Source organism: Peromyscus leucopus, chromosome 5 (genome assembly GCF_004664715.2).
Source record: "Peromyscus leucopus breed LL Stock chromosome 5, UCI_PerLeu_2.1, whole genome shotgun sequence".
NCBI lineage: Eukaryota > Metazoa > Chordata > Mammalia > Rodentia > Cricetidae > Peromyscus > Peromyscus leucopus.
In genome coordinates, this window is record NC_051067.1 from 72,114,111 (window position 1) to 72,133,470 (window position 19,360).

At 41.9% G+C, this 19,360-nt stretch overlaps 1 protein-coding gene across 1 annotated transcript in view; it reads right to left on the minus strand.

Annotated features, from left to right (window-relative positions):
- Nucleotides 1–19,360, minus strand: part of C5H10orf67 (chromosome 5 C10orf67 homolog) — a 115,464-nt gene that overhangs the window by 53,449 nt on the left and 42,655 nt on the right. The window contains exons 9-10 of the mRNA XM_037206000.1: nt 6,226–6,285; nt 4,900–5,247 (exon numbers count right to left, since the gene is read on the minus strand). Coding sequence (XP_037061895.1) covers nt 4,900–5,247; nt 6,226–6,285 — 408 coding nt within the window. The remainder of the gene's footprint in view (nt 1–4,899; nt 5,248–6,225; nt 6,286–19,360) is intronic.

Genomic DNA, 19,360 nt, shown 5'->3' on the forward strand with positions numbered 1-19,360 from the left:
AGAGTTAATATCCTTTGACAGCCTGCAAGGACCACACATGTCACATCCAGGATCTCTCTCTCTGTATAACCCAGTTCTCTGGCATTCCCAGATCAATAACCAGCGAAGTTCTGGCTTCCCTCTGCTCTCTGATTTACCAGGCTCAGCCAAGGCGGAAATAAATGAAATACTGCACTATGAACAGGTATATCTCTTTCTTCCACTGTATAGTTTGTTTTAAACTTCATGCGTAATTTTGCCAAACAAAAAAGTTTAATGGTGGAGATAGCATAATTTGGTAGACAACAATAATTTGGTAACATACAATCATATTTTAAAAATTACTAGGATATTTGCAGGATGATTATAGTCCTAACCTATTAAATGTTAAATGTTAAGTATAGTATAGTTTTTATTCCTTTGTTTTGGGGAGTTTTTTTTTTTTTTTTTTTTTTTTTTGCCTATAGAAATTGCTTTGCATTGTGAGGAGAACAAGAACAAGATTGGCCTTGTCCCTTGTCCTATTTCCCACACAGAAGGGCCCTGAGCAGACCAAAGCACATGCCATATGGCTTGTCAGCATAGACCAGGCTACCCCAAAGGAGGCTCAGAAGTCTTCCAAAGAAGCATTGACTGGGTGTGACCTTAATTAACTAATTACTTGGGGTGGGGTGAGGGGGACGGGAAACCTAGGAATCCAGTTTAACCTTGATACATAAAACCTGAGTATTTAAACTGTTTTACAGCTATCAAAAAAAATAAACTTTACATAAGTATCCTGTGCAAATACAAATGTTATGTTATGAAATCGTTTTTAAACTGCTATCTGAAGGCAATGCGTGTGTCATGGTTTTTCAGACTGGCTAAACACTGCCCTTATCGCTGTGTGCCTCCCCCAGGCAGCATGTGCACCGTTCCCACCAAATGACACACATTTCAAAAATAAGTATGATTAATTAGGAAGTGAAAGGACCGCTGCAAAAGTTCCGGCAGCCAGCTTTCCATGCGGTCATTTGCACGTCGTGGGTATTAGAAAGCCTTTTAAAGGTCGTTTAAGGCGGTCCAGCGACCCTCTGAATGAAACGTTTAAAGGTAGTCCTAAGCAGAGTGGCTTTGATGGAGTTAATGTGCACTGCAAAAGGAATCCCACCGGAGGATGACCACGGGATTATGACGACTAACACAGGGGACGGCAATAACTGCAAAGCAGAAAATGTATTTAAAAATTGAATCAATGACTGTGACATCGAGGACCAGCTTAGGTCGCCATGCCTCACTCTTGTCCAATTTGTGCTTATTGTTAAACATTAACTTGAGAGTCTCACCACTTGACAGAATGTTCCCTGAAGCTCTGGAAACCTCTAGATAACAGTCATTCCGATCAGAAGAGAGTGTGATACCAGGAGAAAAGCCAACTGAAAGTGTCCTTGTCAGAGACCCTAAGTGGCCTTTCCTCTCTCTTTTTGTGTCTTCTCAGTGGGAAAGTGCTGGGGGTTGGGGGTCTTCGCCTCTCTTCACGTTGAAAGCTCAGCGTGTATCTATATTGAGGGCACAGGAGCTTCTGAGCCCGATATCTGGGATTCAGTTCCAGCCTTGGGGTCATGAAGGGGGGCAGGGAGGCTGCTAGTGCAGCTGCCCCCTGCTGCTGGGACCTCGGGATGGGAGCTCAGCTGCTGGGCCTGGCCGTGGACGCTGCTCTGCTGCCCTATAGCCAGAATCTAGGACCTCAGACCCCAGACACTTCCGAAAGGCACCCCTCCCCTGTCCTCTGACACCTTCTGGAACAAGTTGCCCAGCACCAGCTTACTGAGGAAGCCAAAGACTTGTACGAGGGCCCCTTGAATTCAGCTAAATGGCCATAAATCCTTTAAGTAACAATTTGCTTAAGTTCATTCTATGAAAAAAAAACCTCCAGAATCTACCTAAAGATGGTTCAAAACCTACTTTTCAGGGATGGAAATTCACAAAGTAAAGTTTACAAGTCAGTGGCCTTCTGAGGCCACAAGATGGTCCCTCCTTGCCATGTTAAAAACTCCAACAGTTAAAAGTAGGGAGGCATCATGGCAGCCAGAGCCTACCCCTCAAGACCCTAACACCTCCTCCCTTCATGGTCCAATAGAGCAGTCTCTCTTCTCTCCCCACAATGCTAGAGGAGGAGACAGATCTGTCCTCCTAAAAGTCTGTCTCTTCGATGTGAGCCTTCAGGGAAAAACTTCTTTGGGGAGTGCTGGGGGTGGAATCTGTGGGTCTGCGCATGGTAGGCAAGTACTCTACCACTGAGCTACATCTGCAGATGTTCCTAAAACTCTTGTTTCAGAAAAACTAGGCGGCATAGCATTGTCCCCATGATCCTCGGGCAAGAAGCCTTTGCTCTTCTATCACAGTCACCCAGGGTGGCTGACTGGTCTCTCTTCTCCTGTCACAGGTGGGTGGCACTGACCACTCAGACCAGTGCTTTAGTTATTGATTGTCAGCATGTGTGTGTGTGTGTGTGTGTGTGTGTGTGTGTGTGTGTGTGAGAGAGAGAGAGAGAGAGAGAGAGACAGACAGACAGACAGACAGACAGACAGACAGACAGACATGTGAGCCCAAGTAGTCAGAGCCCAGAGGAGGGCCTCAGATGTCTTACTCTACTCTGCCTTATTCCTTTAAAACAGGGTCCCTTACGGAGCAAGACACCTTGTTTGGCTAGGCTGGCTGGCTGGCCTGTCTCACCTGGGAATGGTGAGGGCTATGGGCATAAGAAGCCACACCTGGCTTTTTACATGAGTTCTGGGCACTCCAACTCAGAACCTCATGCGTGTACTGCAAGCATTCTTAACCAGTTATCCATCTTCCTAGCCCTTTGATCAGTTTTTGTTTGGTGGAAACTTAAAAACACCCTTCTCAATATCTGGATTATAAAATAGTCACTTTAGAATCGAGCTACTGGTCAGTCACGTGCAAAGTCTCTTCCTTGGAGGTTCATATAGCCTTCCACCTGACTCTACCTCCTAACTTTTACACTGGAAACATTTATCTTTCCTTCCTTACTTCTTTTTCTGTCTCTCTCCACCCCCCCAATCCCTTTTTTCTCTTGGCTTTCCTCTTTTTAAGGCAAGACTTGCAGTGTAGTCCTTGCTGGCCTCAGACTTACTGCTGTAGTGTGTAGTAGAATATTATTTCAAGGTGTGCTACTTTCGTTTAACTCTGCGAAGCTGTGATACTTTGCCTGTCTAACACACCTGATGGTCCAATAGCTAGGCAGGAGAAAGGATTGATGGGGCTGGCAGGCAGAGAGAATATATAGAAGGAGAAATCTGGGAGGAGGGATCAAAGAGGGAGCCAGAGAAGGAGGAGGACTCCAGGGGCCAGCCGCCCAGCTACACAGCAAGCCATGGAGTAGGAGTAAGATTTATAGAAGTAAGAGAACAGGAAAAGCCCAGAGGCAAAAGACAGATGTGTTAAGGAAAGCTGGCTAGCAACAAACCAAGCTAAGGCTGGACATTCATCAATGAGAATAAGTCTCTGTGTGTGATCTATTAGAGAGCTGGGTGGCAGGCTCCCCAAAGAACAAATGAGAAAAAACACCAGCAATAGTAGTGATCCTCCTGCCTCTGCCTCCTGAGTGCTGGGATCACACGGGCAAGCAACACTATACCTGTTGCGAATGATTTTCCTCACCTCTTGGTGCTTCCTTCCCTAGTAGACTGACTCCCTGCTAGAGCAACACCCAGTCTCCCTCTTTCTCTGTCCTTCACTTGAGAAGGGATTGATCTGTGTCTCTGCTTAAATGACTTAAGAGGCCTGTGTTCTTTCCCATCCCTTTTCAGAAGCAAGATGCACACGACTGTATAACTCTGCTCTGTTCTTACGAGTCCTGAAGATAGATAGGCAGATTCTGCCACCTGGAGGGGAGGAAGAACCCAGGAGATCTAAACATCCAAGTGGACACACTAATGTGAAGGGCTCTCCATCGGCCCAGTGAGTTACCAGTTGGATCTAAGCTCCTTGAAAGTCAGCCCAGAAAAGAATCTTGTCTGGTTACACAGTGTGTGGTGCCTGCAGACCATGTGCACCAACAACCATCAATATCTGCACAGCGAAGCACAAAGAAAATTCTCCCCGGGACCATCACAAAGGGCAGTCTTGGAGAGTACACTACCCAGTAATAAGCCGGGCCCATCTGCAACTTGTTGCTGTTGTTCAATAACCTTACAAGAGAAACTTGGGGGAGAGAGGGCTTCTTGTTTTGGCTCTTAGTTCCAGGGTATGGCCCGTCATGAAGTCAAAGCAACAAGAGGTCTCCTCATACTGTATCGACAGCCAGGAAGCAGAAGGAGAGGAATGCTTGTACTCAGCTAGCTTTCTCCTTTGTATGCAGTCTAGAACCCACGCCTAGGGAATGGTGCCGCCATAGCTGTCATAAGTCACCAATTAGCTGAGCACCAGAGGACTTGATAATAAGCTAAGAAGAGCAACAGTTTACAGCTGGTGTAGATCTGTTCCCAATAGTGTTATTTAATCTAGCTGTGAGGTATAGACACTTGTGTGACCAAGGGGACCAGATCCTTCCATGTACTTCAGGGAGACATCCGTAATATAATACTATACAGAAAGGAGTTAGAGATATGTGCCCTAACAAGCACTTAGAATCTAGCTTCTCAGTAGAGATTTACTACAGCTTACTAACTAACCTACACAATGCAGCCAGCTGTGGGTAACAGAAATATCATTCTGAGAAAACCAAGGACCCCTGGTTAGCTGCCAGAACCCTTGTCCCTGCATGAGAGTCAGGTGTGTTAGACAGTGAGCCTGGATGATGCTGGCAGGAAGTGGGAGGCGTGAGGCTGCGGCTGGAAAAGGCTAACAAGTCAGGAGCCCTGTGCACATGGAATCCGTGAAGTGCAGGCAGAGGGAGGTGAGGTACATGGTTCTTACATGTTTTTCCTTCTCGGACTTTCCAGTGAAATCGGTAACAATAGAACCAACAGGCGTGGTGACAAGAGAGACAGGGACAGCGGCTGTACCAGGAGCTGCACCAGGAATTGGAACAGCAGCAGCAGCAGCAGCTGCCTCAGGAGCAGTAGGTGCTTCAGGAGCAGGAGCGCTAGGAACGAAGGCTGCACCAACATATTTCTTTGAAATCTTCTTTTTTAGCTTCGGTGATACACTGAGGGAAGCAGAAGGTGGCCTTATAACATGTCCGTCTTCAGATAACGCCACGCTCTTGGATTGACGACTTGAAGGCCGTGAGTAAAAAGCAGAATCTCTTCCCTTGGTTGTTTTCTGCCCAAAAAGAGTCAAGAATTACTCTTATTTCACCCCTTAGAATTGCCTACCACTTGCCCTCCCCCAAGCAAGAATCCCAGAGTGAGCAGGTTCATTCTCAGCGGATGTGAATCTGCCCTTGTTCCTAGTTCCACAGCCTACCCTTGCCTGCCTTGATTAGCAGCTGGGATTGAATGTCCCTCTAACCCATTGTTCTAGGAGAAAAAAAACAACAACATAGAAACAGGTGGACATTCCCTGGCAGCACCTGTAAAGATACAGGCCTTTTGAAGCTGGTGAGGTGGCAGGCTGAGCTTTGTGTCGAGGTGGGAAAAGGGCAAGGAGGAAATGGGGAAGAAAGAAGGAGGAACTTGGGCCCTAGGGTTTGGAGCAGCCTCTCTGAGGGATGGCTTTCTGGTTCCACGGTTCAGCTTCTTCTTCCCCTCCCTACTTTCTTCATTTTCTATCTTCCACATTTCCACATACCCATCTTGTTTAACTTGCAGATGAGTCGTTTTTTTTTTTTTTTTTTTTTTTTTTTTTTTTTCCGAGACAGGGTTTCTCTGTGTAGCTTTGCGCCTTTCCTGGAACTCACTTGGTAGCCCAGGCTGGCCTCGAACTCACAGAGATCCGCCTGCCTCTGCCTCCCGAGTGCTGGGATTAAAGGCATGTGCCACCACCGCCCGGCCAGATGAGTCGTTTTTAAAGAATTATTTAAGTGTGTGTGTGTGTGTGTGTGTGTGTGTGTGTGTGTGTGTGTGTGTGTGGTATGGTGTCCTCAGAGTTCAGAAGAAGATGCTGGATCCTCTGGAGCTGGAGTTTGACATCACTGTGTGCTAGGGACCAGGCTCTTCTGCAACAAAAGTGTTGCCTACTCTTGATATCCAGCATTCTTTTAAACTCATGTATGAGAAAGCAGTGGCATGCACAGCATCTTGAATGTAGAGAGACAGCCCAATAGTAGAGATAGATAGATGATGATAGAGTCCATACAACCTTGGTGCTGATGCTGGCATACTTCCTTCTTATTTCCATGTCTTCTTTCTGCCTATTGATCTGTAAAAAACAAGGGCCATACCATCTGTTATCATTTGCAAAGATTAAAATGGAGAAATCATTATAAAACATCTTAAACAGATTATATGCTGAATGATAATTAGAAAACAAACTTGTACCTTAAAATAAGAACAGAAATACGTATAAGTGTGGCTATTTCAATTAGCATCTATTTACTGCTTTTTGTTGTTGTTGTTTGTTTTTTTGAGACAGGGTTTCTCTGTGTAGTTTTGTGTCTTTCCTGGAACTCACTTTGTAGACCAGGCTGGCCTGGAACTCACAGAGATCCGCCTGCCTCTGCCTCTGGAGTGCTGGGATTAAAGGCCTGTGCCACCACTGCCTGGCTTATTGGGCTGGAGAGATGGCTCAGCCATTAAAGGCTAGGCTCACAACCAAAAAAATTTACTGCTTTTATGTATAATTGATTATATAGATTCATGTGTTGTTTGCTTATGAAGTGATATTTTTATACATCATTATAAGCCTTGTAATTAAAAAAACAAGATAATTTAACAGCTAAATCTCAACAATATAAAGGACAAAATTTTACTTTAAAAGTTAATACTGATTTCCAGGTATAAAAATAATTGTATCAAAATATTATATTAATGCATGCTTCAATAAAACTAAAATTCATATGAATTTTAAGTAATGCCAATGATTCCAATTATGACTAAACTTATTTGAAATTAAAAGGTGATGGGAAATACATGTGACCATTTATCTCATTATATATGAAGCCTTCTCACTTTAAGCAGTAATTAGAACTCGATAGGAATGTGTCTTCTAACATCTTGGTCTCTGAGAGGACAGTCACTAGTGACTGTGAAGGTATATGTCAAGTAGTAGCCGTGGATGTGAAGTTAAACCTAATATTATAGGTAAGCCCTATTGCAACAGTGTAAGAATTGTTTTGTCCACAATCTTCAACATAGCCATTGTCAAATTCAATCCAGTTTCAAGGAATTCAAAAATTCCCTGGCATTCTTAAATAGCATTCATTCTGCTATACACAATGTGACCACGTCACAGTGGACTGCACCAGCCATTCATGATTAAGAAAATAGCTCTCAGGAAACTAGTAATAAAAGAAACAGACGGCTGCAGCTGCCGCCGCAATGACCAGAGAGGCTGCAGCCGCCGCCATGACCAGCAGCATGTGAAGACGCCAGTAAGCCACCAGCCACGTGGCAAGGTATAGACTTATGGAAATGGATTAATTTAAGCTATAAGAAGAGTTAGCAAGAAGCCTGCCACGGCCATACAGTTTGAAAGCAATATAAGTCTCTGTGTTTACTTGGTTGGGTCTGAGCGGCTGTGGGACTGGCGGGTGGCAGAGATTTGTCCTGACTGTGGGCAAGGCAGAAAAACTCGAGCTACAAATGGCGCCCGAACGTGGGGCTAAAGAAAAAAAGGGCTAAAGAAAAAAAGGGAAGGAAAAAAAAATAAAAGAGGGACTAAAGAAAAAGGACAAATGAACAGGGATAAAGGCCAGTGTTATGAAAAAAAAAATACTAAAGACAAAGTCCCTTAACCAAGAGGCGCTCCAATAAAGTGTGATCTGAGAAGAATCCTCGCGTGGTGGTAAAGAGGATTCAGAACTCAACACATGGAGCGGTGACGTCGGTAAGTTCTCCAGGAACGGTGACGTCGGTAAACGCCCCACAGTTCCTAATTCTCTCTCTCAAATGAGCGGCAGCCGCCGGTTTGAGTTACTGGCGGGTTCCTGGCATGTGTGCTTGACCTGCAGTATGGCGGGAATGAGGCCTCTGCAAGTGGCACATTAAGCTGCGTGGTGGATTTAGCCTTTGCTAGTTACAAAACAAAAAAGGTTTCTGGGCTACATGCTGCTTGGATAAAAGCATAGATTCATGATAGCTCCCAGAGCTGGCGGTAAACGTACCACCGCCATGTTGGGAAGCTGAAGGGGGCGGAGCCAGCAGCCACAGAGCTGTTTCAGGCTTAGAAGGCTACAGTTTAAAGCAATAAGTTTGCAATAAGACAGATTCAGATGGAACAAGACTTTAAATGCTTTACAATGTGTGTAAAAATGTACATAGGCTTGGAAGAGAGAGGAAAAGGAACATAGACAGTTATATAAAGAAATAGAAAGTTTAAAAAAATAAAGTCTTTAAAGAGAAAGTAAAAGTAATATAAAAAATAAGCCATGTAAAGATGGATATCACACAGAGAGTTTGGATTATATTGTCTTTGGGATTTTTAACTGCAGAAAAACATTTGATCGTAAAAGATGTTGAGTTAAACCAATATGTATATATTAAAGATACTTTGACTTTAAAATTTGGATATAAGGATGTGTTACTTTGGAAAGGAGACTCTGCTTTTGTTTCCACAGAAAGCCAGAGGCTATGGATTTGTTCCAGATTAAGACACATCAGGTTTGACCAGCCAAGACCCCCTGAAGGTCTCTGATGACACCATGGCCCAGATGATCCAACATCCAGAATCGTTTCAAGGCAACTGGCTCAGACGATACGGTCTCACGGACTACTCCATGATCCTAAAATTTTCTTTGCGTCCCCATAAGATACAGCGCCCCCCCTCCAGCAGGAAGTAGTTAAGAGAAGCTACGCCCAAATTCCAAAATATACCAAGCTGGCTTTGGAGATGTGTAAAAGTTAAAACCTTCCTTTTTAAAAAAAAAGAAAAGGGGAAGTGCTGTGGGATGTTCTGTATGTCCTGTGGGAGCCCTTCTTGGGTTCCTTGTGGCGTTACCCAGCAGGTCCGTATAGAGGATGATTAGGACCATGGGCCTGAGTGCAGGTGTTTGAGATGGTCTGCACTTGGCTGTGCTGGGGGATGGTCTGTATGTCAAGTTGCTCTGATTGGTCAATAAATAAAACCTGATCGGCCGTGGCTAGGCAGGAAAGATAGGTGGGAACTAACAGAGAGGAGAAATAAAAGGACAGAAAGGCAGAAGGAGATGCTGCAGCCGCCGCCATGACCAGAGACGCTGCAGCCGCCGCCATGACCAGCAGCATGTGAAGACGCCAGTAAGCCACCAGCCACGTGGCAAGGTATAGACTTATGGAAATGGATTAATTTAAGCTATAAGAAGAGTTAGCAAGAAGCCTGCCACGGCCATACAGTTTGAAAGAAAAAAAAAAAAAAAAAAAAAGAAACAGACAAGCTATATACTTATTGATGAAGTAATGGCCTATTCTTCCACAAATCTAGGAACAAGACATAATTGCTATTGAATGTCATACTGGCAGTCTTACCTATTGTAATAAGGTAACACTATAAGGAAAATAAAAAAGCACAAAGATAAGGACTTATAAACTTTGTTAACATACCAAAATCCAAAAGAATCTACAAAACTATGACTGTGACTAATAAATTAATCCATCAAGGCTTCAAGATACAACATTAATATAAAAGTAAACTGTACTTTTATTTTATTTGTTTATTTATTTATTTATTTTGAGATAGGATTTCTGTGTTTAGCCCTGGCTGTCCTGGAACTTGGTCTTGTAGACTAGGCTGGCTTTGAGCTGATAGAGTCCATACAACCTTGGTGCTGATGCTGGCATACTTCCTTCTTATTTCCATGTCTTCTTTCATCTCGGGGCTGGAGAGAAGGCTCAGTGTTTAAGAGCGCTTCCAGTGGACCCAGGTTCAATTCCCAGCACCCACATGGCAGCTCACAACTGTTTGTAACTCCAGTTCCAGGGGACCCGACACTCTTACACAGCAAAACACTACTAATGCAAATTAAAAAGAAAGTTTAGTCACCAAACATATTATTGGTTCCCCAGTATCCGTATTAGTTAGTGGCTCACAACTGCCTGTAACTGCAGCTCCAGAAAATTTCAGCGCCCTCTTCTGGCCTCCTTGGGCACCTGCACTCGAATGAACTCCCCCATTACAACTTATTAAAATTTTAAATAGTTTTTTTTAAAATGAATGAAAAAGTACAACTGGGTAGAAAATATCTAGATCTATATATTAGAAAGGTTGCCATTTAGGAAACAGTTTATTGGTTGTGTTGTAGTGATATGTTTGGCTTTTTATCAACTACCAGATTTTGTATGGTTATTTAGTTTGCCAGCATTTCCTCACCAATGGCCAGCTCAGTGCTTTAAAATGGACAGTCATTCTGAAATAAATTTGAAAAAAATTAGAGATTCATATGCAATATAATAAATAAGTGTGAGATCTTCTAATATGTTTTACCTAATTTCCCCAATAGAAACATTTTGCAAAGTATAGATAGTATAATATCCCTATCAGAAATTTGATGTGAACACAGTGGATATAGGCATCACTGTCCCTTCTCTGACCTGCAGATAGGGTAAAGCCAAATGCTTGAGACTCCTGATTCTCAGACCATCTGTTTCCTAATTCTCAAGTGAATGTCAACAAGGCATGAATCCACACTAGCCAAGTGGCCCACACTCCTCTGACCTTATTTAGATGTTGTGTGTGTGTGTGTGTGTGTTTACTTCTATGAAATTTGATCCCATGCATAGGTTTGGATATCCTCTACTACAGTCAACAGTACAAAACAATCCCATGATCCTGGGTTACCTTTTTAGAGCCATACCCACCTCTACCACACCCAGCCCCTCCCTCCCCCTCATCTTTAACCCTGACAAACACTGTTGTAATTTGTACTCAATTTCTAAACTGTATCTTTTCAAAATGTTATAAAAAATGGAATCGTGCAAAGGGTGTGTGCGTTACCCTAGTGGCCCTGCCTTTCTATTTAGCAGGACCCTCGTGAGGTTAATCCAAGTTGTTGCCTGTGTGACAAGTTTATTTCTGTTTTTTGTGCAATTGTCCCGTGTGATGTAGAGAGCTCACAGTTCAATCGTTCAACTGCCGAAGGGTGTAAGGGCTGCTTCCAGCCCTGAACTACTACGAGTAAAGTTAATGAATATTTTTGTGCATCAACGTAGGTGTTCATTTTCCTCTGTGGAAAATTCACGAGTATGATTTCTTGGATGGTGTAATTACATGTTTAGTTCTTAAGAAATGGCCAAACTTTCCCTTATGTTATGGAGTTTTACTTTATTCTTGCCAACTTATTTACAGTTATTGCTATTTTCCTTTCTTTTTAAAAACAAACTATTGAATAGGATTGTAGTAGTGTCTTCCTGTGTATTTAGCACAGCTTTCCCTCCTGGTTAACGAGATTGGCCATCCTTTCAAGGGAATATCTATTTATGTCTTTTGACTACCTTCTAATTGGATTTACTACTGGGTTTTGAGAAATCTTTATGTATTCTAGATCCTACACTTTTGGTGGATATATGGTTTGAGAATATTTTCTCTCTCAAGTGTACAGTTTTTCTTTCCATCTGCTTCATGTGTTCTTTCACAGAGCAAAAGCTGCTAACTGTACTGACTTGGACTTGAGCGTTATGTATTCCTAGAAAGCTGTGTTTTGATGCAGTACCAATATGGTATTGCACAAAGTGGAGACTTTAAGAGGTTACTCTCTCTCTCTCTCTCTCTCTCTCTCTCTCTCTCTCTCTCTCTCTCTCACTCACTACATATTTTAAGATTTATTAGAATGGCTTATGGGCTATCCTCCAGCTAGTCCAACAATGGCTGTCTACCAATGGAGAGTCCAAAAAATCCAGTAGTTGTTCACACCAGACTGGATGTCTCAGCTAGTCTTCAGAATACGACAGAATCCTGAAGAAGTAGGCTTTAATGCCAATGAAGAAATGGACTTGCCAGTGAAAGCTAGAGCAAACAGGCAAAGAGAGTAAGCTTCCTTCTTCCATGTCCTTTATATAGGCTGCCAGCAGAGGGTGTGACCCAGATAAAAGTGGATCTTCCCTCCTTAAAAGATCCAGATGAAAAAGGGATCTTCCCAATTCCAAAGATTTAATTAAGAAAAAAATACCTCAGGTGTACTCAGACACTCAGGTTTTAGTTAATTCCAGATGTAGTTAAATTGACAACCAAGAATAGCCACCATAATTATTTTGTAAAAGTTGAACTAGCTTACACACTAAAAATAAACCTTATTTAACCACAACTCATAAATCCTCTTATATGCAACAAATTTCCATTTACCAGTATTTGTTACCGTCTCAATTTAGATTTGTTATCGTGGGGAAACTAATCTCATAAACTCATTGGGAAGTGCTATTTCCTTTTCTGGAACACACCATGAGAAGCTACAAACGTTTGATAGAAATTTCTGGTGAAAACATTGAAACCTGGAGTTTTCTTTACACAGGAATTGCTTCAGGTTTTGTGGGTGGTGGCTTGTTTGTTGTTGATGTTGGTTTTCTTTTCTTTTGTTGTTTTGAAACAGTGTTTCACTGTGTAACCCTGACCTGACTCATTGGTCTGGAACTTCCTGTGTAGATCAAAACGGACTCAAGTTCACAGAAAACTGCCTGCCTTGGTCTCTCTATTGCTTCAGTTCTTAACATCGACAAATCTATGAACATAAAATTGTATGTTGTTGTTTTTCCTGATTGTCTTTAAAAAAACTTAGTTCTTCAAGAATTTTCTACAGTTTATTTTGATCATATTCACCCTTCTCCCCTTTTCTATCCACCCAATTTTGTGTCCCCCTTTTTTCTCCACCTATCAAGTCCAGTTTGTGCTGGTCATATTTTCTTAAAGGTGTGGCCTTCCACTGGAGCATGGTTGACTTACCAGGGTCCATATTCTTAAAGGTAACTGACTCTTCCTGTGCTAATACTTCAGCTCCTCACTTCCGGATAGGACTTCATGTCTACCTGCCCTTTCCATGCTGAGATCTGTACTGGCTTCAGTTTGCACTGGACTTGTGAATGCTATCACAATTACTGAGTTCACACGGACAGTGGCCCTTTGTTGCCTAGTCTGGAAGACACTGCTTCCTTTTACTCATCCACTGCCTCTGTCTCTTTCACTGTCTGCCTCCTCTTTTGCAGTGACTCCTGAGCCTTGGGAAGAGGGGATGTGATACAGATGTCCTGTTTTCTTGAAGGTTGCACTTATCTTGATATCTCATTTCATCCTCATTTTGGAGTTTCACCCATCTCTTTATACATGTGTTAGTCTTGGTACAGATTTATCAATTGTATTGATTTCATTGAAAGACTCATCTCTTTGTTGATTGACTTCTGTTATTTTCAGTTTTAATGATCTCCGCTATGATCTTTGTTATTTGCTTTTTTTGTGTTGATTTGAGTCTATTTTGTTCTTTTTTGAATTTCTTGGGGTAGGCAGATGATTGCTTTCTGACTTCTTTTGTCTCAGTGCTATATTCCTTTTAGTACTACTCTATCTATATGTTACATATTTGGTATGTCTTACATTTAATTCTGTTTTAAAACATTTACATCAAGTCATATTTGGAGATGTGTTGTTTAATGGCCAAGTCTTTGGAAATTTTCATCTTTTCATTGGGTTGGTAGATTAGACTCATTATGACTATAGAACATGTTGTTTTGAACACATTCTGGATGCCACAAACTCTTGAGAAAATACGTATTCTACTGTAGCTATACAGTGTCTTCTATAGAGCAATTAAACCTTTGATAGCTTGTATTTTACATGTCTCAGTTTAGCTATATTCATGGTGATTTCATCTATTAGTTCAATCATTTGCTGAGAGTTTTAAAATTTTCCCAGTCGTAGTGTGGATTTATCTATTTGCTTGCTCAGCTCTTCAGCTCCACAAATACCTCCTCCTTATGCTGTCTTATACCCCCTTTGCTTTTGGGATCATTATGTCCTCTTGGCAGACTAATATTTTTTTAAATCACTTTCCTTTACAGTAATTATTTTTTTCTCCCCTAGTCTACTTTGTCTGAAGTTGTTGAGGTCAATCTTGTTTTGTTTTTAAATTGTTTACAGACTATTTTTTCTACTTCCTTTCAACTTACTTGTGCAATTGGGTTAGTGAATTTCTTGTATACAGTATACTATTGGATTGTAATTTTTTTCCTTGATGCCCTTGGCTCTTTACACTTACAGAATTATAAATATAGAACTCCTTCTGCCATTTTATTGTTTTTTTCCTTTTGGTTTCCACCCTGTTTCTTTTCTCTTACTCTCTATGGGCTACTGAGATGATTTGAAAGATTTTACTTATTTTTTAAAACTTATTTCTTGTTTTTACTTATTTCTAGTTTTTTTTAATTGTAGTACTTTGTACAGTTTTCTTGGTGTTACAACAGGTATCCAAATCTACATATAGAATTTATAACAACATTGAGAGAAGTGTGAATTTTTTTTCTTTTTTCTTTTTTTTAGGAGGATGACCAGTCAGCCAGCCTGCTGCTCAGGCATCACACTTGCCCCTTTAAAGTATATTTGTTTTCAACATTTCTTCTGCATAGATGGAGGATAGAACATTAGATGGTATGACAATGTCTTAACAACCATGAAAGCTGTCTTCAACAACTTACAGACCAGTCTGCAGTCATGCTCACCCACACTTTTGCTCTCACACACTCTCTTAATGTTCTCCTGTTTCTGTCGTCATTATTTCTGGGTGATAACTTCCTTTAAATAAGAAATGTTATTGAATCTGTGCTCTATTATAATAAAATTCATTCAAAGTCCTATCACTTTCTTCTGGCTAAGATTCTTTTCCTCTGGCCTTTTGTCTGTAATTATAGTTATAATGTGACCCACAGTGGGTTTATTTATATATATTCTACTTTGATTTTTCTTGGTTTCTTAAAGCAGTTTATGACTCTCATCAAAGTTAGAATGGGATCACCCATTATGTGACAGGATACAAAATTAACATAATAGAAATCAATAGCCATCCAATATGTCAAAGGCAAACATATTGAGAAAGAAATCAAAGAAACAATCCCATTCACAATGGCACCATCTCCCCCAATACCTTGGAATAAAATGAACCAAGAAGTGAGAGACTTCTACAATGAAAACTTTGAAATGAAATTGGGGAAGACAGTAGAAAATGGAGAGACTTCCTATTATCCCAGATTGGTAGGGTTAACATTGTGAAAATGGCCATCCTACCAAGAGCAATCTACAGAGTTATTGTAATATACATCAACATTCTAGCTCTATTCTTCACAGAAATAGACAAAAAAAACCCAATATTAAAATTCATATAGAAGCCGGGCACACACCTTTAGTCCTAGCACTCCGGAAGCAGAGGCAGACAGATCTCTGAGTTCAAGGCCAGCCTGGTCTACAGAGTGAGTTCCAGAATAACCAGGACTGTTACATCGGGAAACTCTGCCTCAAAAAACAAAACAAAAACCAAAAAAACAAATTAAAAATTTCATATGGAAGCACAAATGACTCTAGATAGTAAAAAACAATCAGAGTAAAAGAATAATGCTAGAGATAATACCATATCTGATTTCAAGTTATACTAGAAAGCTATTGTGAAACAAATAGCATGGTCCTGTCTTAACGCGGACATATAAACCAGTGGAGTAGAACAGAGGATTGAAGTCCATGAAACTCCAGCTCCACAGTTTTTGACAAAGATGCCAAAGTACACATTGAAGAAGACATAGCGTCTTCAACAAATAGTGCCAAGGAAACTGGGTACTCACGGGAAGGATTGTGAACCTTGATCATAGGGGACAACAACAAAACCCAACTTCATAAAAGTAATCTTATACTATTTAATAGACACTAACAGGAAGGGGTGAAAAGAGGGCATTCAGGTATGAGACATAGCATAAGGTATTTGATTTCACCAATAGTTAATGAAACAGGTTAAAATCATAAACTTAAATATTATACATACCAGACTGACTGGTTAAAAAGAAAATCTTCAAAAAAATTCAAAAATACTAATTGTTTGCAAAATTGGGAGGCCATGGAACTTTCCTATGGTGATCTCAGTACTATACGTCAGTAGAGTTAATTCTGAAAATTATTTAGCAACCAAGGAATTAACATTAAATTACAATGCGTAGACTCATACAAGGGACATGGTACCAGGATACAAGCACAAAAAGGCTCAGGATAGCAAGGGCCATGAGGTGGAAACCTTCAGGATGCCTCTTCACTCTAGGAAAAATGGCATCCATTGTTGTGGGAATTGTTCTGGAATAGGCATCCTGATGACACCAATGAGAGTAGAAGAGAAGAGATGTCACCAGTGTGCAGGCCCTCATGCTTGTACAGCAAGTGCTTTACCTGCTGAGCCTTCTCTCTAGCCCCATATGTGGACCTTTCTGCCCGAGCCTAACATTAACAGCACAGTCCATTGAGGTATAGTAATGTAGCTGGGCATGATAGAACACTGTGGTCCTTTGACTTGGGAGACTGAGACGGGAGGATCACACGTTTCAGGCCCGACTGAGCTACATGGCAGGATCCTGCCTCAAAAAAACATAATAAAGAATAATGAAAAGAAGAGAGAGAGAGAGAGAGAGAGAGAGAGAGAGAGAGAGAGAGAGAGAAATGTACTAATGTAACATTCTAACAACAGTATGCTGAGGAAAAGTTATTAGTGAAAGGTTACTAGTTATTAATTAATTAGGAAAAGAAGATCAAAAGCATAAAAGAGCAGACATTTCCTTCACAACTGGCTAGGCATATTTTCAACTTATGATTAAATAGTATAGCAGATATCAAAGTATGGTCCAAGGATCCTCAGAGTCCCTGAAGCCATTTGGAAGTCTGTAAATCATAAATTATTTTTGTGACAATACGGTGCTAATTACCTTAAATCTTTCATAGCGCTCCTGAGTGTACAGTGCAGAGTTTTAGAGGCTATGTGAACACTAATTAATGGAGGGAGTTCTTCCTGTCATCGGCTTTGCCCTCTGTCCTTTTGACTGTATAATTAGATGGTACAGGGGGATCAGGACTTTCAGCTGTCTAGGATTGCAGGGGACACACTGGATTGACAAGTGGGCAGTGAGAATGTGAGAGCAGAACTCCTTTGGCAGCCTGGCATGCAGTGACCAGTCACTCACCCCCCCACCCCCCCAACCCCCCTGCTCATTTGGTGCTGGTCTTCCCAGAATGTTGGGATCACTGAGGTTTTGCTCAGATCACAGGAAACATCCATTTCCCATCTGGTTGGCCAAACACTGCCATATCACACACATAGGACTGGGGTGACTTGAAGCATGCATGAAAAGGAATTTGGACACCTGGGGCCCAGTTACAGAAGCAAGTGGACCTCAGGAGTCTGCTAGGGCTGTGTCCCCCGAATGGTGCTGGGGGACCATCTGTCTTGACTCTAGGCAGCACTGAGAAGGCAGAGAGAGATGAAGCATGTGGGTAGCAGCCTAGGGAGGGAGTTCAATCAAGTTCTTTTCTGATGGGGAACCCTCTCCTTTGCACATTCCAAGACGAATAAAAAGCATTCACTTAGGAGCTGCAGGAAGATGCAGAACTATTTCTGGAGTTTTCCCCAAGCCCCTTCTAGGGATACAATTTCTCCATATGTTACTGCAGGGATATGAAATGCCCCCCCCCCTCCAAAAAACTTGTGTGTTAAAGGCTAGGTCTGTAGAAAATGGACCCAATCATGGAGAAGCTATTGGGTCATGAGTACTCTGACCTAATCAATGGATTTGTATACTAAGGGATTAATAAGTAACCAGCATTATTAGGAGGTAGTTGAAACTTCAAGGTAACACATTCGCTAGAGAAAACATGAAGCATGCCCTCAGGGATCCTATCTTGTCCTGGGTCTCCCTGTTGGCCTCTTCCTGACATCTGAAGCTCCACCATTTCTGCCTCCCGACGTTCTACCTCATCACGGGTTTAGGAACAATGAACCCCGAGGGCCACAGTCTGGAACCTCGGAAACTGTGGGCCAAAATGAGTCTTTTCTACTTCGAGTTCTCAAATATTGGTCTTGTGACAATTCTAACATACATGTGATTGCCTGCCTGTGCTTATTGTGGTGGTGTTTTTTAAATACTCACTGACTTTTTACATGAGACTCTTAATAGGCCAGAAAAATATTTTGGGAAACAGTCACAGAAAACCAGAGAACAGAAGACCTTCCGGGAGAAATTCGATGTTTATATAATAACGGACAGTTCCTCTTTCCTCCACTCCTTTTCAACATACTCCTATACTCTGTCTGGACAAACAACAGAGCATGAAACAACAGTGCCCGAGACCCCAAAAGTCACCTCCCTCTAATGCAGCGTCAGTGCCTAGGGGAGATGGAGGGAAGCAAGTCCAACATGGCAACCTTGGTCCGGAGGACCACGCCCCTACTGAAAACCGGAACCCCCCAAACTAGTTCTAAGCATACTAAAAACTCTAGTATTGTCCTTTTTTTTTTTTTTTTTCTAGGCAGGCTCTTGCTGCTTGGCAACAAGCTTGGGGCTCAACAAACTCCTAAACAACAAAATAAAACGGGATTGGTTCCCCTATGGGTGATACAATAGCACCCGCTGAACACTTACAGTTTTTAAAAAAGAAAGGGGCACGGGGTCTACTCCCAGTACAGGCACAGATTCACTGCTGGAGGGCTGCAGGTCTTCTCCACTGCGGCTGACAAACTAACAATGTCACATTTACTTCCCACCCAATAAAAACACTCCCCTTTAATCACTATGTGTATATTTAACTTTGGGAGGCAGAGCCTGGACTTCGCTAGAAGAGCAGAGAAGACAGGCTGTGGGAATACCAGAAATCTACCAAGTGGACTCCAAGGAGGGAGGCTTTTTATATGCAGGTATTTAAAATTAAAGGACCAAGCAACTCATTTGCTAACGCGTGGTGTTTGTGAAAAGCGGGTCTTAACTTTTTCCCCCCTCGCCTGCATTCCCAAGTTGGTTTCATAGAAGGCTTCATTGTAATCCAGGACCATTGTTTTGCATTAATTTCTATGACAAGGAACCCAAAACACAGGGTGCCCGGGAGTAACAAAACAGAGTTGGGAGACAGTCACAACTTGGCACAAGTGTGACAAGCTTTGAAAAAGCAAATGTTTCACTATCTGAAGTGGTGTGGCTTTCCTGGAGCAACCTTGTCTCCTGCAGACAGAGTCATATTCTTTCCAAGCACATTGGAGACTCAAGTCAAGCTGTGTTTTATTTTTTATTATAATAAACACAGTTTACTGTAACAAAGACATACTAGTGGCGATCAGCTGACAGCCAGTACAGCACCAGGGGCTGGTGGC